The sequence below is a fragment of the Phoenix dactylifera genome, chromosome 13, assembly GCF_051530095.1.
Source record: "Phoenix dactylifera cultivar Ajwa chromosome 13, Ajwa_hap1_PhDact_Kaust_v1.1, whole genome shotgun sequence".
Taxonomy (NCBI): Eukaryota; Viridiplantae; Streptophyta; class Magnoliopsida; order Arecales; family Arecaceae; genus Phoenix; species Phoenix dactylifera.
This window is the reverse complement of record NC_143202.1, coordinates 27876284-27897253: the sequence shown is the minus strand read 5'-3', so window position 1 is coordinate 27897253 and position 20970 is coordinate 27876284. Positions and strand designations below refer to the sequence as shown.

The 20970-nt window shown below is 41.6% G+C and overlaps 1 protein-coding gene across 27 annotated transcripts; it reads left to right on the top strand.

Moving 5' to 3' along the window:
* Positions 1–3861: 3861 nt before the first annotated feature.
* LOC103703090 (uncharacterized) lies at positions 3862–20525 on the top strand. 27 transcript variants are annotated; one of them, XM_088709627.1, is made up of 16 exons: positions 3862–4163; positions 4794–5479; positions 5805–6036; positions 6409–6686; positions 11488–11667; positions 12105–12881; positions 12986–13080; positions 13199–13261; positions 13366–13454; positions 13553–13618; positions 13928–14605; positions 16166–16240; positions 16856–16926; positions 17016–17073; positions 19052–19325; positions 19545–20525. In XM_088709627.1, the coding sequence occupies exons 2-16, from the start codon at positions 5073–5075 to the stop codon at positions 20282–20284; spliced, it is 4083 nt and encodes a 1360-aa protein (XP_088565753.1). In that variant the 5' UTR covers positions 3862–4163; positions 4794–5072; the 3' UTR covers positions 20285–20525. The 27 variants fall into 27 exon arrangements, with proteins under 27 accessions (XP_088565753.1, XP_088565748.1, XP_088565752.1 ...); XM_088709622.1 differs by having other exon boundaries at positions 5805–6042; XM_088709626.1 differs by having other exon boundaries at positions 3862–4651.
* The last annotated feature ends 445 nt before the right edge of the window (positions 20526–20970 follow it).

Here is a 20970-nt window from a genome sequence, read left to right as displayed (position 1 = left end):
CATGCCCCCGCTGATGCCTCCGGGCCCGCTCCCGGTAGTCTTGCACTATGTGCATCAGCGTCTCCGTCTCATGCAGATGCTGTAAAAGAGACGTGAGAAACGTGAGAAACTAAAAATAAAACTTGCATAACTATACAAACAGGAAGACCAACTTACCCGGACGGCGGAGCAAAGAGTGGAGTCCATGAAGGCGATGTAGTTCATGGACCGTATTTTGGCCTGGTCGGCCGGAAGCAGCGCAACCCGGAGTACTTCGCGCGCCACTTAGGAATTATCGAGGGCTGAGTCGCCCTCGGAGACCGACCAGACGGGAGCGTAAGGCACCCGCTCCCGTGAGCCCGACGGGCCCGGAAGGCCAACTTTGGCTGGTCTGGGCGGAGCCGACCCCGCAGCTCCTTGGCTGCTCCCCGGCTCAGAACTGGAGGGCTGGGGTCGGACAGGCGGCCGGTTTGACTGCCGCAAAACTGGAGCGGGGCGCGCGAGCGCCAGACCCGCTGAACTTCTCCCCTAGTCGGCAATTGGAGCTTCCTGCCGACCAGGGATCTGGGAAATTGGCGCCGGGCACGGGAGCGCCACCGTAGCTCCACTAGAGCCCGCGCCCCTAGAGCCCGCGCCCTCCCCCCGACCAGCTTTGGAGCGCGCGGGGCGAGGAGCGCCCGCCTCGACCGCTGCGGTCGCCGAGACTTTCGCTTTCTTTCTCGGCTCGGTCGGTTCCTCCGAGCGCTTAGCCGCCCTCTTTTGGAACCGGGCGTACAAAATTTCGTTCTTGGTCACCATCTTTGCGATATCTGTAAGGACGAGCAGGATTAGAATACAGAACTATAACAAAATGAAAGACACCCTACTGTTACCCTTACCCTGAGGACGCGCCGAGCTCAGGCCAACGTTCACTAGAGCGTCCTCACTTATGAGGCCGCTCAGTAAAAATACCGCCCCCGAGGCTGCGGATGGTGTCGATGATCCCCTGCTCGCGCGAAGAAAGCTTGGGGACTTTGTTGACGGACCTGAGCTGGGTCGGCCCCCACCTAGGATCAAACCCCCATGTCCGTTCAGAACCTAGAAAGAAGAACTTCTTCCAGTCATGAATGGACGAAGGAGCGCCCTGAAAGAGTGGCCGACCCGCCCGAAGGGCGATGTAGAGCCACTCTCCGTCTCCCGAATTCGACTTCAACACAAAAAGTCGCCGGAAAACGTTGACAGAGGTCGGAATCCCGTACGCTAAACACAGCGACAGGAAACCGACCACTGTCCTCCAGGCATTCGGAGCAAGCTGCGCCGGAACCAATCGGTACTCCGTCAGCAACTCGTTCACGAACCCGTGAAGAGGAAATCGTAGGCCGGCCCAGAGTGCCTCCAAGTACACTCCAATCCGGCCTACCGGAGGATCGGTTACCCGATCCCCCCGCCTGGCAGGCTCCAAATGGAACCCTTGTAAAGGGAAAAACCACTCCTCGGTCATTTCGACCTCCAGTACACTCATGGTAGACTCGACTTCACTCGGACCGGAACTCATTAGGAGGAAGAAAAAGAAAAAAAATCGAGAGGAAAAGAGACCTGTAAAAAATGCTGGAGAAAGGAAACTTCGGACTGAGAAAAGCTGGAGGAAGAAGACAATAAGAAAGGAACGGGAGGCCAGGTGAGGGCTTATATAGACCCCTCCAACGGCCCAGATCAGCGAGAAAAACGCTGCACCCCGTTTAGATTACGACGCGTGTCGGCCCAAACGACGGAGCGCCACATGTAATTCGGATTGACGCTTCGAACACCGAAGCGCCCCATCGGATCGTGCGGCCCCATCATGAGCCCACGACGCGAGGACGCTTCGGAGAAGGCGTCCCAATAATGAGACATTTCGGAAAAGAAAAAACGCCGCCTATTAAAGGCACCTCGAAGCGCCCGATAATTCGAAACGCGCAATAATTTAAAATTTTCGGAATCCATAATGACCCAACTAAAACTATTTCCCGCGCTCAAGCTGGTAGCCAGCTGGAACTCGGAAGTCGGGGGGTAGTGTTGGGGAAATACCCAAGTCATGCCACCTCAGAGACGCTCGACTAGAAAGCGCCGACCAGAGAGGCGCTCGACTAGAGAGCGCCGACCAGAGAGGCGCTCGACCAGAGAGCGCCGACCAGAGAGACGCTCGACCAGAGAGCGCCGACCAGAAGCAACCCCGCCACAGGACACTCCGCTAGGCGACCAGCTCGGCTCGGCACCTGTGCCGGGCCCGTGCCTTAGCCGAATACCCAATCTCCGCCTAACCCTCTAAAAGATCTGACAACTAAGTACATGACTCCACTACAATCAGCCACCATCCCTAAGTCATCAAGGCACGAGATCTCCGCAGGTACTCGGCACGACCTATCATTAATGCATAAGACCCCCTTAGGCCTCCGATGCCCTCAGTCATTAAATGAACACGGCTCAAGACGGTCTCCGGATCACTGAACCATCAAAGCGTATGGCTCACCCTGACCACCGGTTCACTCAGCAATTAATGCACTTGCCGTCTACGAACCCCAGGCCCACCACGGCCGGCGGTTCAACCACCCCAACGGGTCCGATCAACCGTGACAGCTCCCTGACTCCGGCCTGATCCGGCCTTATTTTCCACTACGCCATTAATAAGCAAGATCGTGCCCAATTATCACAAAAGAGGACAAATTCCCCTGTCACCTCCCAGGTAACATAATATCTTTCTATAAAAAGGAACCTGGGGAAGGGGACAGGGGGGGACAACACAAAAACACAGACACACGAAAAATACAGGGAGAACAAACATTCTCCTCCTTCACTCCCCTACATATTAGCCCCCTCTGACTTAAGCTTCGGAGGGCCGGCGCCGGAAAGCCCGGCCACCGGCTTTCTTGCAGGACTCTCCAGGAGGACGCCACCAGTCGACGCACCGCCATCTACCGCCCCGGCAGCGGAGCTCCTCCCCTCTCGGTTCGCGGCAGCCCCCGGGTCCAATTTCCAGCAACACCTATGAGATAGCTATCCTAGCATGGAACTCATTAAAGTTTTACATTCGTCTGGATTTTATCGTGAGTAATCAAATTTTAATTTGTACTCCCTATAATTATTTATGTTTTCATTACACTTCAAAATGATTCATTCAACATCAATATGTGCGAAGATATGTCAAGCAATGGGGAAAGTGGGCTGAGGAAGAGCTTACATACAAAATATTTATTTTTGGAATGCTACGGCTAGGAGCTCATAGACACTAGATGATTATAAAATAGACAAGTATGTTCAAGTTGGAAGTGTGGCAAGATCGAGAGAAAGGCTTACACAGACATATTAAAACAATTTATTGGGACTTAATTTGCAAAATAATAAAAGAGCAAACCATGTATGATGATTTAAATACAATGCATACAACTTACAAAATAACTCCAACAAACGAGATTTTTTTTCTTCCAATGTATGGAAAGTCACAAAGATAATGCCAAACCAGAATACATTTTTCATCATGACTAAACACATTTTTTGCCCCATAAAAATCCTGAAAATACGCTTGAGAATGGTCAAGTACTCAAGCTTAGTCACCCAATATATCTGGATTTTGAATTCCAGATATCCATCAACCCTAAGTCACCTCCATGAATCTCCTAAGCTTTGACTTTCCATATAATGGTCAAATGACAACTTTTTTTACTGGTAGCAAAGGGCAGTACCAAAATAATCTTTTGTACATTCCATCCATTATACTAGTTCGGCGATGCTTTGCCTACCAAAATGGACTCTCATGATTCGAGATTCAAATGAACCCATTTGGTCCATGATACGCTGCTTTGTCTGCTCAGGACCCTGCCAAAAGGGAGTGGGAAATAAAAGGCGGCTCCAACCCCCATCCCAATCGCAATCCAAAGATTATTTGTTCTTTACCCCCCAATTATAGCGCCCCTTCTCCCTCTCTCTCTCTCTCGCTCGGTCTCGCGTGTTTTATTGGGGCTTTATTAAAGACATTCGCCGACGGCTCAGGGTCCAAGGTCCGTCCACTCCGTCATCGAATCCGGCCCTTCTGTCCCCGAATTCCGATCCGACCCCGTCCGAGCGCGGAATGCCTGCAGGCGATGCAATCGTGCGAGGAGCCCTAGAATTGAGGGTGAACTAGGGTTTGACCCCGCCCTCGGAATCGCCGGATTCGACGCGCGATTAGGGTTTTCTCGCCCCTCTTTTACTTAGCTCGCTTCTCTCGCTTGATTTTGGTTGCTTAAGCTTCTGATTTCGCTTCGTCGCAGTCGCCGGATGGTTTTCTTGGCTGTCCGGCCGGCGTTGCGGAGCTACAGTTGCCGAATTGATGTCATTCGGTTGACGACTTCGGGTTCTGCTTCGGATTTCTTGCTCAAATCCCTGGAATTCTTGTCCTCGTTGGGGTTTTGGTTCGATTGTTTCGGAATTTTTTAGTTACGTGCTGGATGCCTGGACTTCAAGTTGTTTTTTTCTTTTCTTCTTCTTTTTGGTCTTTGCCCGGGGGGCTCTGTTGCTGTTGCTGCTTGTAGCTTTCGTTTTGGATCTCGTGGGACTCTGCCTTTGGTCGAATTCTTGAGCTTTCTGGCAGTCACCTTAGCTCGAGCATTGTAAATAGTGCATTCGCTCTTGTTGTCGCTAGACTTACTTTGCGGTCTCTTTGGCCCTTCAATTGAAGGTTGAGGTTTCTTTGTTGTGTTTCCACTAATATCCTCCCACTTCTTAAGTTCGTTTCTATTTTGTGCTTTGTTTTAGTTGTGTTTCCACCAATATCCTCCCACTTCTTAAGTTCTTTTCTATTTTGTGCTTTGTTTTAGCAGGGTATTGGAGTTGTAGCTCCTGTGGAAAAGGGGAAAAACAATCTTTAATCTGGGTGATGCAGATTAAGTGTTGACTTTAGCTTCTGGGGTTGTAGAAAAAAATTCATAATCTTATTGTATGTCTGTCTTGTCTTTCCCATGCTTAATGCTGCCCTTTTATTTGTGGGTTATTTATATCGAGTTATGCCATATTTGATGCCAATAAGTGCAAAGGAAAGGGTCATGTGCATGAGTGGGAGCAAAATGTGGATTAATTTGGGATGAGTAGCTAAGAGCGAAATGGCGGGGAGCACAAGAGCAGAGTTGGCTTCAAGTGGTCTGGATGCATCGTCCTTTGCTGCTACATATCCAAGTGGGCAGCGGGGAACGTACTCTGCCTCCAATTTGGAAAGGTCTGGAAGCTTTCGTGAGAGCCTCGAGAACCGCATCATGGTTTCAGGGCCAGGCGCATCCAGAAACACAGCTCCATCAATGGAAATCCCGCCAGTGTCCCAGTATTTAACACTGGAACCCATTTCCATGAGCGAGCAGAAGTATACTCGCTCAGGAGAGTTAAGAAGGGTTCTTGGTCTTACTGTTGAGGAGCATTCATTCGGTTCTGTACAGTCTAAGCCACTCCCTCCTATAGCATCCGAGGAGCTAAAACGTTTCAAAGCAAGCGTGCTAGAGTCATCAAACAGGGCCAGGTATTCTAATTGTTTTCCTTTTTCCTTGATTCTCAGACTGGCTCATTATGCATACTGTATCCATGGTGTGCCTTTGTCCATTTTACCCAATAATTTACAGTGCAGTATAATTGTAGACTGTTTTTGATATATCTCATTGTAACACAAACCAGAATCCTTTCAACTTTTACCTGGCCGAAGGGTTTAAATGTCTCAGTTCTAAGGCACACAGAACAAGTGCTGAAAATCCTTCGAACCAGAATATTGGTTACATATAGTCTCATTAGAAAACCAGGACATGTCCAATAGTGGTTGTTTGCTGAAGATATAGCGTCACTTTGACCAGGGATAGAGCAAAGTTCTTGCACGAATCAATACTGAAATTGGATAAGTATCGCAACATTCTCTCAAGGAAACGACAAAGAAGTGAACCGTCAAGTGAGAAGTCAGGTAGTGCAAATTTGTTAAAGATGGGTGGTCAGGCTCATCAAAACCCTGCAGAAGCTGCAAGTTCGAGATTGGAGGACAGGACAAAGAATGTTGTTCCAAATAAGCGTGTTCGCTCATCAATGGCGGAAGTACGGGTTTGTATTTCTTATCAAGGTGTTATTTGCTTAAGGCTTTTGAACTTTTGTGGATGGATTTTTAATTGTACCGATGGTGCTAGTTTTACAGTCAGGAATAAGCACTTTCCTTATCATTTTCATTCATTTTCTTTCACACCATCCATCTGTGAGGCTTAAATTTGAGTGTTTTCTTTGCTAGTTATATTGGTCTTTATTCAAAACTCGTGGGATATTTTTAATACTATGCATGTCTGATCTCTTATGAGAAGCAGCATATAGCTATTTATTTCTGATCAGTGGGCAATTGTTTGATGAAAATAATATCAGATATTGTTGTTATATGTTTAGTGTACACTATAAATAGTTTTCCTCTTTCTGCTTCAGTTGGAAGGGCGTGGTGCTGTTCCTGTGAGGCAAGGTACAACAACAGACAAGGATAAAAATATTCTCAGGGGCTGCAATGGTGGACCAATGCCCTCTGAAGACAAGATTCGTGGGCTCCCTCCTGGCGGTGATGGGTTGGAGAAAAAACTGAAAAGAAAACGCTCTGTTGGCACAATGGTTAACAGAGTCACAGAGGGTGATCGAGACATCAAACAGGCAATTCAACAGAGGCCGAATAATGAACCCCGTCCACGTTCATGTGATAACCTCGGATTCCGGTAATTTTGCACATGATTTTTTGTAACAATCTTAAACTCACATGTTGGTGTAAATTGCTAGTTGCCATAGGAAGGTATGGTGGTTCCTCATAATCTAGTAGTTTGCTTGCTTCGTTGGTTGTCAAAATCCGATGCTTGCCTGTGAGTCTGCTTTTTACATGCTGGCAAAATTGCAAGAGGATTTTGACTATACTTTTATGATGGTGTCAGGAACATTTTGACAATTTGTCACTTTAAAATATGCTTTCATCAAGAGTTTGGTGGAAAGTTTGATAATTAGCAAAACTGCAAGTTAGAGAAGTAGGTTAGAAATTGAGTTAAATACGTAGAGAATGGTGTTAATAATAAAAAAACCTCTAAGTGATCTATGTATAAACATAATTAACTAAAGGCTGTCAGCTCTCTTGATCTTTGGCAAAGAAATGAAATTCTGTATGTTGCATTTTAGTAATAAGAGGGAGTCAAGGGAAACTAGGTAAGTTATATACATGTATGGGGAAGCTAGTAGTAGCTGGATTTCTTAAGTTTCTTGGTTGGAGAAGGTTAGTGCATCCACTGTAGCTATTGCATTAATATCAATTTCTGCGACTCGATTGGATATTGAGGTGTTTTGTTGTTTAATCAATTGTTATGTAGGATGCACTAAAAGTGATTGTGAGAGGCTTCTTGTAAGGGGTGGTGAGGATCTGAAAAGTTGGAAATCTGTATCAAGATAATGTTAAGAGATGCATTTGCCATGATGCACACATTGAGATGATAAAATTAGGGCAGTCTGTAGCTATTAGGGCCAATGTTTAACACACATGTATTGAGCCTCGTACTGTTTTTGTCCTGGATCGGGATGCTAATGGGATGCTTCTGGCCCGACTCTTGAGACAGTTTGTCATCCACGTACCACACCGGAAGACCAATTTTTCTTTTGTTTGTTCAATTTCTTTTCAACTTTTTTACCTTATATGAATATTTGAGTGAATATTTGTTTTGTTTGTGCAATTTTTAACTTATCCTCTCTCTTCTATCTTTCTATCATTCTCTCCTCCCTTCTCTTTCTCAGTCTCTGGCTGTACTTTCCCTATGACTAAACTAGAGAGAGAGAGAGAGAGAGAGCATGACCCCCCGTTGCTAGGGCTGCAAATGGGTTGACTCGACTCGACCCGCGTAAGACTTGACCCGACCCAACCTGAATTTTAGGACCCGCGGGGCCGGGTCGGGTTCTAAATTTGGACCCTTTCTATTTTTCGGGTCAGGTCCACCCAATCTCGACTCGGACCTGGAGCCGACCCGACCCATTTTTTTTGCTTGATGTTATTTACTATTATATAGTGGAAGTTTGAATATAAAAATACATAGATCCGGACCCGACCCGACTTGAATCATCTGTCGGATCAAATTTTGTAGGCATGGACCCGACCCGATTTTCAGTCGGGTCGGGTCTGGGTCCAAAATTAGGACCCGAACAAGGAACTGGATCGGATTGGGGTCACTCAGAACTCGACCCGACCCGACCCATTTGCAGCCGTACCCGTTGCTGTCTTTTTCTTTCTCTTTTTCCAAATCAAATGACACAGTTGGGTCGTGCCTGATATCGGCCGAACCAGCTTGGTACCGACTGGGCCTGATTGGTTTCAGTTGGGATACGTAGGACGTCCCTAAATCCTTGGCTAGGGCAACTAAAGTAGAGGTTGATTTGGTAAGGAATAAAAGAATCTTCATACTTAATAGGTGTTGATTAGACTATGGAGATATTTTTTTTATTGTGCTTGGTTGGTATTAAATCATTTCAGTGTGATTTTTAAGACTAAAAGACTGTCTGACGAACATAATTGTAACAAGTAACAAGAAGGAAGTATAAGATGAATCTAAGGGAGAGAGATGGAGTGGTTGAAATAATTTGGTCATTTCAAGAAGGCCATCTTAGTAATTACTCCTTTGAGGAACTTAGTGTGAAGGGCAAAAACCCATGCATAGCTTTTATTGTTATTCGATAATATATGTTATAACACCATATGAGGTTACTTATGAATCTTTTGACTATTGGTTGAACTTGTGTATGAGGTATCAATCATTAAGTTTGAACTACTTATAAAGTGACTTGTTCGATTGTTAGTGGGTTGACAACAATAAGACTCTTCAAGCCTTATCTTTGTATGTCTGGACGCATCGAGTTTCAATATGGAAAAAGTAGTTCCTTTATATATGTTGCCGTTGAGGGTCCGTATGACCGTGGCGCCGAGCGGAAGAGGTTGTTGGAGGGCTTGGCGGTCAGCTGCTCAGGTCGTGCAAACTGGGGACGCACTCGAAACCACGCCATAAGGTTGAGGTCATGCTTGAGATTTCGGTCTAACGTCAAGTTCGGCCTAAAACGATAAAGACAAAGAAGTCCTCTTGCCGAAGAGTGTCCAATGGAGGACTATCCGGTGCGTAAGTCAGAGTGACACTTAGGGAATAGTGGAGGTTGAGAGAGTGATAGCACGTTGCTTTGCTAGGGCTCGAGAGCACTTACCTGGAGGGTGCTCCTAGGATTGAGTTGTATAGGTGAGGGTTGGCACACTTCGCCGGAGAATTTAGACTTGTGGGCTGGCCATCTTTGGCAGGCCGCCGCGCGTGTTAGAGATCACGTGCAATTATTTTGCACGTGCGTTACACCCCGCTCATCTCCCATAAGCGGTTTGGGAAACCATCCGCTATTGTGGCTGAAGTGTTGCCATTTATGGAAAGATTTTGAAATTCAAAGGGTTCCTCGCGCACCTTCTAGGCTTGCCACATGGCGGGCCTTGGTTGGCAGATTGGAGGCTTCATAGAAGGTTCTAATTGGCCAGTCCACCACGTCGACTGTGGTCAGTTTCAAGGTGTATCACTTGTCCCGCACTTCTCAGGCCGAGTTAGACTTGTTAGCTCGGATGGTGGAAGTAGCTCTATCAATGAGGCCGACCAATTGAGGTAACCTGTGAAGCTAAGCCAAGTCATGCTGCTGTGCCTTTGTGGCCAAGCTCCCCAGCCTATCTCTTATGTCGAGCACTCCAAACCGAGCTCCCATACTGAGTACTCTAGGCTTAGCACTTTGGGCCATGCACTCAAGGCCTAACGATCCAGAAATATTGTTCTATTATGTTGCTTTTTATTCGCTTGCTATTTCTCATTGTTATTCTAAATCCCGTCTGATTTAAGCATCGGAGGGGGCCTGGCCGGAGCCACCCCAACGGGCCTCTCTTCTCCGTCATTCACCACTATGGACCGAGCAGGTTGGTCTGTGCCCTCCACACCTCCAGATCATCAGAACATGGTCGGGCATGATTTAGGCATCAACAATATACAATATTGTCTAGGATATAATGTTGACTTATATAACTATAGAAGGGTGAATAGAGTATTAGAAAATGGAAGTTTTATAATAAAAAGTAGAAAAACTAGCTAACCGGAATCACTATTTCTTTTTGTAAGTATGAAATGAAGAGTTTGGAAATGGTGGGCATGCTAACTTTCAAGTTTGTTAATGGAAGGATACAATAATAAATGGAAATGTCTCAGATAGGAGTTAATTGGCTGGGTGGATGGATAGGAGTTTTGTGTGGAGAGTTATGTGATCATCCACTGTGTGACCATGAGCTATAACTGAGACTTGCATGAAGTTTTTAGGTGATTATAAAAAATGAAAACTGTAGCGATCTTATGTATTATAGTGTTGGATGATGAACAGGGGGACTTAGCGGTATTATTAGTAGGATAAAGTGAGGGAGAATTTATTAAGATGACTTGGAAATTCAATTGTAGGCTGTAGTGCAGAACTGCAAATAACCAAATGCCTGTTGGATGAGTGTGGCTAGGACCAAGTAGTAAAATAGTATGCATGAACGTGCCCCACATTGATGTTATAAGTCTTGTTGCATGTCTCTGTACTTATTTACATATAATAATCCTCAAACATTTTGTGAGAGGGATATGTCTATATCACATTATGCTCTTGATTTCTGTACATATATGATATTTCATCTCCTTGGTTTTCTGATAGCTTTAAGCACTTCTGGGCTTGTTCAAAGATTTTTTTTTTATTTTGGAGGATGAAAATCAAATAGCTATATTAAATCAAATATTTGATTCTTAGTACTTCAAACATTTGGTCTCTTAATTGTGGTAACCAACGCAATGGAGTGACAGCTTTTTTCAAGGAAATTTGTTATTTATGGAAGAGACAAAGAAGAACGGAAGCTTATCCCTCATCTGGCCGTTTAGAAAGAAAGCTTTGTGATAGTTTTCATGGATGCCAAGCTTAAATGGGGTCTATTTGCTACTTACATTCTCTATGGGATGAGCTTTGTTCCAGTTGGTTTTTGGGTTTGGATCTAGTACTGTTACTGTTTGGACACCACAGCTCTCTCTTCTTGTATGTTGCTTGTTCTGTTTATTTCTTATTCATGGATAAGCTGCGTCCTTTCTCTTGGATATTTTGCCATGGGAGTACAACCTCTGCCCTCTCATCCTCTTTCTTGAGCTGCCTCCCAATTTTTGCATTATGATTGTTACTTTTCATTTCACAAGAAAAAGGAAAAGCTCTACTCATGGTTTCGCTGTTGCTGCTTCCAAGCTTATCCTTTTATCATTTTTTTAACCTTGTGTAAGAAAAAAGCAAGAAATTAATTTCTGACTTTTTTTTGCATTTTAGCCTTGCTATAAATGCTTTAGATACTTGACAATTGACATACTTGCTGTTCAGTCACTATTGTGTTCATTGTTCGGTTAGGTTTATGTGGTTATAGAATTGAGAGAAATTCTTCTATTTCTTCTTGAACTTCCTATCTTGCAGACCTGGATCATCCAGTGGAATTGTAGGAAGCAACAAGATTGATGGCAGTTCCCAATTAAGTGGTGGTAGTTCCCGTGTGATGCCCAGGAATGACTTGGATAATTGCTCTCTTTCAAATGAGCGAAGAGAGCGCTCTGCTGGACTAGATAAGGAGCGGATTATAGCTAAAGGAAATAATAAGTATGTATACTTTTGTGCGGTCTTCCAAACTTGACATCTGCATTTATTCTGCTTTGATAGCTAGGAGCTATTGTATTATATGACACAAAATTTCAACTCATTGATTTGACAAATCATTAATACTAGTATTCCTGTTTTTCTTTCATTGACTCTCTTGGCTCCATTCTCATACATTATTTTCACCCATTGATCTCCACTGCTTCCAAACTTGATTGCAACTGTTTCATGGGCTATGCTGTGTGTCATGTGCATTGCATGTCCGATGTGCTAGTTTATATAATTACAACCTTATTGAACAGCACAATGCTTGTTGCTTATGATAAGGTATTTATGGTCTCATAGGGACCTTTTTTTTTATATAAATTTTTGTCCATTTTTTTCTGTCATTTATCATACTTCCATTTATTAAAGTGACTTTAAGTCATCCTGATATCCAGGCTAAATGCCCGTGAGGATGCTCAACCAGGTAGTCAAAGTCCTTTGACCAAAGGAAAAGCATCTAGGGCACCGAGGACAGGTTCAGCTGCTATCATGAATGCTGCTTCTAATTTTCCTCGCACATCTGGAGGTATTGATGGATGGGAGCAAGCCCCTTCCCTAAGCAAAGTCCAGCCTTTAACTGGGGTGACCAATCGTAAGCGACCCATGCCTGCAGGATCATCATCACCCCCTGTAACTCAATGGGGGGGTCAACGTCCACAAAAAATCTCCCGGACAAGAAGGGCAAATGTGGTTTCTCCAGTCTCGAATTTTGATGAAGCTCAGATTTCGCCTGAAGGATTTGTAGCTCCTGATGTTGGGGCAAGATTAACAACTCTGGAGTCCGGTGGGCCTGTACCTTCCAGGGGTATATCTCATAACACTCTGCAGTCAAATTTGAAACCTGATAATCTGCCATCTCCAGCTGGATTATCAGAAAGTGAGGAATCAGGAGCTATTGGAAACAAGCTTAAAGAAAAAGGAATTGATAATGGTGAGTTAGAGGATGGGCCCCTGAATACAGTCCATAAAACAATGGCTGTTGTTTTGCCTACAAAGAAGAATAAGGTTCCTTCAAAAGAAGAAATTGGAGATGGAGTTCGGAGGCAAGGAAGGAGTGGAAGAGGTTCAATGCAGGCAAAAGCATGCTTAACCTTAATGAAAGAAAAATCAGAGCATATTGACACAGCAAAGCCACTAAAAAGCGGGAGGCCTGGTTCTGATAAGAGTGAAAGGTGCTGCCATTTGATTTTCCAAGAGAGTGAAAATCTGTTATTTTTTTACTAGCTGGTTACTAATTTCATCCATGCTTAATTTAATTAATGTTTCTTTGGTGCAGTAGGGTAGGTCGCCCTCCTTCCAAAAAGGTGTCTGATCGCAAGGCTTATTCTCGTCCTGCACAAATTATAAACAGTGGTTCCTCAGACTTGACAGGTTGTATATTTAGTAGTTTTTCTATAAATAATATTTTTAGATTTTGCAATAGATTTTTGGTATTCTCTTTTTACCTATATGCAAATATGCAGGCATCTTATATATTTACAATTTGTAGGTGAATTGGATGATGATCGTGAAGAGATGTTAGCAGCTGCAAATGCTGCTCGCAATGCTAGCTGTGTGCATCCACCCTGTTAGCTATTTTGATTTTTAAACATCAAAGACCTTCCTTTTTCGATTGTCATTTTTTTGTTTTAAATTTCAGCTTTCTTTCTTTTGCAGATAATGCATGCTCTAGTTCTTTCTGGAAGAAAATGGAACCAATTTTTGCTTTTGTTACTTCGGAAGATATAACCTATGTGAAGAATCAGGCTAGTTTCTATTCTGCTGCAATTTATATTTTAGTTGAATTTATATTTTTAATATTGTTCTCATTTTTTTTTTCTTGTTGAATCAACCTTTGTATCAGATATATTTTGTGGAGGAGATTGATGAAAGTTTGTCTAACATGCTTGATGTTGCTCATGACAGAACGGTATCAACTCTTTCCAAGTCTCTTCTTACAACATCTGCTTCTTTTTATTCTGAATAAAGACGAAGCCTAACTTCTCGCTCTAGCTCTCTGTTCCTTTTGTTTTCCTTATTGACCTTCGGAGACATTGGGGCTTCCTCCATTGTTATCTCAATTTCTTTCAATTCTTAGTAATCTTTTCATTTCCATGGCCCACAGGCTGGTATTGCAATACCAGTTTATTGCAGACAACTTTGGAACAGTGACATATCTTTTCTGTTTTGGTGGTTGTCTTTATGGATATTTGATATATATAAATATGTTTTCTTTCAGGGTGAGCTTGCATGCCAAACAGTACTATCACCTCACTCTTCTTTTTCTATTGAACAAAGTCAAACAAATGTTGTTGGACCGAATAAATCTGTTGGGAATCTGTCTTCAGTTGATGTGCCAAAGCATGCCAACACAGCATGCGGAAAAGTAGAAACAGAGAAGTGGCTTGAGAAAATCGTTCCACTATCACAAAGGCTTCTCTCAGCCTTCATTTCAGAAGAAGGAACGGAGCAGCTTGACTGCGACATGGAACAAGGAGATACGGTTTTGCAGTTTTCAAGTGATTATTTTCCTTATGGCACTAATAGCAATGTTCAAAATGAACATGAGGCACATTATATGAAATCTGGGTTTGAAATGGACCTTGAGTTTAAGAATCAGAAAAACCGCTCAGGAGATAGTATTCCTTGCAATGGATTTATGATGTCTAGCAACTTCAGGAGTTCAAATATTCATAATTTCATATCTGGTGATGAGGTATTGGCTGAAAACAGTATCATGAAACATTCAGATAATGGGTCTCTTTCAGAGTTCGGGCAAACTAATTCGAATCATCTACTGACCATGGGTACAAGTTTTTCTGGTACTTCCACATATGAGTGTCAGTTTGAGCATATGTCTTTGGATGATAGGGTCTTGATGGAGCTGCACAGTATAGGCCTATATCCTGAGTCAGTGGTATGCATTCTTTTCTACAATCGTATCTTTCATTTGATTTATTTCCTCTTTGTTGGGCAAGCACTGAATTACTTGTATTTTGCTACATCTGTCTTGTTATTGACTGTTGAAGGTTCATTTTATAAAAATATATAAAAACAGCAAGTACATTTACAGATAACAGGAAATGAAGGAAAATCTCTAATAGAAAGCATCAAAGCGAATAAATCATTTTTGTGGTTGGATTTCTAGACCTCCCATCTTCCTGTGGCTGTTTCTCGCCATGTATTCATGCTTCATTTTCACTTGTTTCTGCCTGTTTTTATATATGTATGTGTGTTCTCCTTGTCTCTTTTCAAGAAGGAATGGAGTGTGTGTACCAGGCCTAAGTTAATTGATCGTGATAGTTTCCCATAAATAGTAGCTTTCTCGTAAGGAATGTCATATCTGGAGGCCGATCTATGATGTTTTTCACCTTTTGTATATGCTTCAGCTTAGCTTACCACTTCCATAATCTCCAATTGCTCAAGTACATCTAAACCTTGTAATGATGGCAATATTGGTCCTTTTAATCATTGTGTTTAATATAGTTAAATGTTTACCCTCTGACACCTTTGGCATCTAGGCTTTCCACTGAGCCACCAGTAAAGTTAAGCTTAACAACCTTTTAGTGGGGCCTCTGGTTTATAATTAATTTTCTCTCAACTATTCCCCCACAGGCACACCCAAGAGAGGGAAAAACTATTTGGTTATATGGCATCCATTTAGCTTATTACCTGAACATTCTAGATTACACAGTCACCCTTGTCTGTGCAATCCTCATTGCTCAATTCCCTTTCTTATTGATATCATTGAATTGCATTGCCTACCTATTTTGACACAATGTCTGGTTCACAGTTTTTTTCTTTGATATATAGAGGACCAGATTAGCTGATTCTTCTTATGGAGAAGGGCTTCATGTTTTTCTTGCATAATCCAATACCTTGCCCTTCTGTTTAATGACAACATTGTAATTTATATGAAATGGGAAAGGGAAAAAAGAATAGTCAAGCTCTATCTCACACAATCTCTCCTTCCGCCTCTTTATCTTTGTGCTTTAGCACTTAGTCTGACAACTTGATTACCCCTTTTTAATCAAATACTGGAGCTTAGTTGAAAATAGTTGCCGGTGTGTTATCTTGTAAGCTAGAGATCAAACAGAGGTCAATGCCAATGATTTTTTTTCTCCTCATGCCTCACTAAAATTATGCTTATGTAACATTAGCTGACAGTATTATCCATGTTTCACTTGCTTCAAGTAGCATAAGTGTTGCAAATTACAATTGTCTCAACCTAAATTTTTTAAACAATCTAAAGATATGCCTCAATTTGCCTTCCAAGGGGGAAGGTGAAGACTTCTAGGCCCGTCATTTCTTTGAGCCTTTTATCTATGATCTTATTTCGTATGCTTTATGCTTTATATTTTTAACAGCTCGTCACCAGCTGCAAAAATTTGAACATGTTAATATTTTCTCTTTATGCTTGATGATGAAATCTCTCACACGAAATTCCCGCTTTTTTTGTTGAATTTCTTTATTACAGCCTGATCTAGCTGAGGGTGACGACTGTGAGATCGGCAGTGCTATTTCAGAGCTTAAGATGGAGATGTACCGGCAGGTTGTATTTTTACAATATATCCTTTTCTTATATGTCAATCTTTTCTGTTTGCCTATAAGTTAATCTGCCTCATTCAATCTTTTTATCTTATAAGTTAATCTGCCTTATTCAATCTTTTCTGTTTACTTATCAGTTAATCTGCCTTATTCAATTTTTTCTGTTTTCCTATAAGTTAATCTGCCTTTTAAAATAATTAAATCATTCTAAAACAACTCACTTTATTATTTAAGGTTGTGCAATTCCATCCTGTTATGTATTCTTTTAGCCCTCATGGAGTGAGCAGTATTTTCTATTTCCCCAAGCACTGGCTGTTACCTTTTGATTTTTTTGGATGATATGCAAGGAAATAAAAGAACAAACATTCCGCTTTTGCATGTACTTTTTGTCTTGAAGTGTGATACACAACCTGCAGTTTGTAACTAGTTTAGGAAAAAGTTCATGCTATATGGTCAGAGGTTGCAAATAAAGCTCGGTACAGTTTTGCAACATCTCTCCGACCATAACCTGTTCCGTTATTGCAATTATTTTATTCTAAAAGAAACATGAAAGCAACTTATTCATTGGGGTCTTCTTCGGTTGCTAATATAATGCATTGACATTTTACTGATTTAATAGGTGATGAAAAAGAAAAATCAGTTGCATTCATTGGAAAAAGCTATTCAAAATGTGAAGGAAATTGAGGAGAGGTATGTATTTACATATTCTGGACTGCCTTGCAAGTTACAGCGTGTAGCTCATCCTGTGTGACCAAACATCTTCAATTACTAATTTGCAGGAACCTTGAGCAGCTTGCAATGAACAAACTTGTTGAGATGGCATACAAAAAGCTAATGGTAATTGTTCTTAATTTCCCCTTCTAGAAGGTGATGACATAATGTTTAAGTTCAATGTAAGAGGAAACATACAACGTAATTCTTCATCTATTAAATTTTCATGTGTGAAGTTGTAAAAAACTTTCCATGAATGGACTAAGAGATGCATTATCCAATAAACTCATGCATCAAGCTACCAGTTGGAACTGGTCGCGTTTAACTAATCAAATTTGTCCTGTATATTGCTAACCATACTTGTTATGTACCTTCTATGGAAGCTGAATGATTGGCATATGTTCATTTTTTATGTCAAATTACTCTCTTAATTTTTGTCCTTTACTCATCTCCATCTTTCTCTGTGGAGCTGTTTTTCTTCCTCAAAGTGGAGATCGTTCCTGTTGCAATTATTGTACAGGGTATATCATTACTTCTTTCAGGGCTAGAATTTCTGCCTCATCTCTTGATGCCTCTGTTTTGAGTCTGGCAATAGAAGTAATATTTGTTTTGGACAATAGGCATCAGAGAAGCCTACCTGGTCTTAAAAGCAGCCCAAGCTTATGCTTTTGCCTGCTATTACTATTAACTATCCTTAGTCGTTCTGGACTTTGACCTATTAACCTTTTTCTTCCTAGTATGGAACCTATCTTGGCTTTTTCCCGACCAGTTGATCAAGCAACCACATAAATGTTTTGCGGCAAAGATATATCAGCAGCTTTTGGATTTCTATATTTTATAACCAGAAAAAAAGAGAAGAAATTCCTAAAACCATCTCATCTCTATTCAGATAGACTTTTTAGGTTGTAAGATTTGTTTACTCCTATCAATTTTGTCAATCTTGTATTGGCGTTTTTCTGTTTTTTTTTTTTGGGTTTGGTTTTTTTTTTTTGGGTTTGTTTTTTTGTTTTTTTTTTTTTTTGGGTGGGGGGGGGGCGCAGGGGGTCAACTAATTACAATTGCCATATTTAGTCTTGTTCTTGGATAGTTATATCTTGTACCTGCAATTGTGATTAGTGTTCAATATGCTTTTTTATTTTTGTTGCCATTATGTATGTGTGTATGTTTGTTGGTTACTATTTAAATATGTTTGTGTATGTACCTGTCTAACAGAAACTAGCAAAAATGTATGATAAGGAAAATTGATTTGTTAGATGGTGATGTGTAAAAGAAGAGTCCATTTTGGATATGCTGAAAGCTTTAGGTACTTTTTGCTTTACAGTCATTTTGCGGTAATAAGGGTTCGGAGTTCATATCATATCTTGTCTTCTTCTTTATTTTTTTATTTTCTAATTTTGGATTCTTTCATTTTTTACTTTCACCTCGTTAATCCACAACCTGTTTGAGTGTTGGCATGCTTTGGAGTCATCAAAACTCTAGATGATTTTCCTTTGGTAATCCAATACAAAGGTAAACTTCTTTTGTTTGCTTGCTTCTGTCTGCATTATTTCATTCGCATGTGGACCACAGTCTTTATTAACATGGTTGATGTGGTATCTGCTATTTTCAGTAAACTAGGAGGCAAATTATTATTAGCTTTTATTTAAATCAGTCTTTGTCCTAATATTTCCATTTTTGTGATGGCATGTCCTGGTAAATCTTTCCACAGTGTACAGCACCAGATTTCTTTTTTTTCAGTCTTATGCTAATTATCTATTGTAAAACCTTTGAATTTTTACATGCTCTTTCAATGCCAGAATTAGCTCATCATTCTCATGTTTATAAATCAACACTGGAGAGCCCCTCAAGTAAACTATTATATCATATCATTTGCATGTTCATTTTCTTTGTTAAGATTCATGAATTAAGTGTCTCCATCCTCAAGGGATACATGTCAGACAGAGACTAGCCACTAATCTGGGTACTCTACGTACCCTGACTGCAAGGTCAAACCAATTTGCAGAATATCCACTTGTATTAGATAAAAATCTTTGATTTCGTGACAAACGTGAAATATTGCATGCAATTAATTGGGAAATGCCTTTAAGACCTGCTATTTTGATAGGGTGGTCGTGGAAGTCATGGTTCAAGTCATAAGAGTGGTGTCAGCAAGGTTTCAAAACAACTTGCCTTGGCCTTTGCCAAGCGAACTCTTGCCAGATGTCAGAAATTTGAGGAAACAGGTCGAAGCTGCTTTAGTGAACCTGCTTTTCGGTGTATAATCCTCTCTGCACCTCTTCACAGCAGTGATGGAAAATATGCTGATGGTATTGCATCTGGAACTGCTACAAATATATATGGGGAATCACGTAGTTGTCAGCTTGGATCTCGAGTTTCAGGTATGATATTTAGATGATCTAAATAATAAACATTTGCACATAAAATGTACGTATCTATGTATATTGCATGTTCGTGCATACCAATGCTTTTAGAACTACTTCATTAATTTGCTAAATGCTTTTTTATGATAATTTTCATGCTACAGCTATATATTATGGGTTATGTCCTCTTTGCAACCAGTCTAACTATAATAAGGTATTTCTGGTGTGAATTTGCAGCTTCTGGTACTTTGGCTTCAGGTGTAACATCAAGTATGCCTGAAAGACATGGGATTAGTTATAAGATTGATAGAGGTCCATTGGATTCATATCAAGGCCTTTCTCATATGTCCGACCAAGCTTTTGTTAAAAATGACCCAGCTTCGAACAGAGGGAAGAAGCGGGAGGTGCTACTTGATGATGTTGTTACAAGCGCTGCCTCAAGAGCCCCCCCAACTCTCACCAACACTCTTCCAGGCGGTCCAAAATGGAAAAGGACTGATAGGGAGAGGGATCCAAATAAAGATGAATTGCCAAGGAACTCTACTGCTAAAGCTGGCCGTCCATCATTAAGCAGCGGCAGGGGTGAGCGTAAAACAAAAACAAAGCCAAAACAAAAGATAGCACAGTTATCTACTTCAGGAAATGGTCTTGGCAGAGTTATGGAGACAGCCAGCTTTATGTTGCCTTCAGGTGAAACCATGAACATTGCTGGTACTGAAGTTGACCAAGAAATTGAATTGCAGAGTTCAGGTAATGCGGCTCAGAATTTGTCCAGGGAGGTGGATGATAATATATTCCCGAAGTTGCCGCTCCATGGAATAGACTCTATCGATGAATTAGATGTAGCTGAAGGGCTGGGTGGACAAGGCCAGGATATTGGTTCTTGGTTGAATGTCGATGAAGATACATTACAAGATGATTTGGTGGGCCTAGAAATTCCAATGGATGACTTATCAGAGTTGAAATTAAACTTTTAAAGAGTGCCAATTATTCCTCCTGTGCATATTCAAGAGTCTAGATCAGAATGCTAGTGCTTCTATTTTGATACAACTAACTAATCAAATGTCAACCCCAAGCAGGTTAGAGTTTGTAACTAGGCCAGTCCATTCTTTTGTATACCTTTTTAAACTTCTTGGCAGATCGCAATTGTCCTGTCATCTGAGGTCTCTCCTTGTAACAAATTTCAATCTGAATCAAGCATTGATCCAATTTGTATTACTTCAGGTTAGCATTCTTGACTTTTATAACCTTTCTGGTGGTCGCATTCTCATCCATCTTCCTGGACCCACCGAACATCACAACTGTACATTCACCCATTTCCTGGATTCTTCTTCTCATATGGTTAAGCAAATAGTTGTTTCAAGCACGCTCTCTTAAGCGCTTCTTTCTGATGCATTTGATCATCAATTTATTTATATTGTGATCAGGTGAGGCCCCTGATGTTCTGTCACTTCTGTTGTTTGGCAAACCATCGGATCTCAAGGTGACCTGGTGTTTGACTACATGAATTTTGAAATTGCTTTCCTTCTGACGGTTTGACTTCCATACATGTCAAAGCACAGGATTTTATTTATCTGATTGTTGAAACTTGCGATGCAAGTTTTAATGTGGGAGATATATATGTTTTTCTTTTGGAACGTGGTTGTTTTACTGCACCCTAATG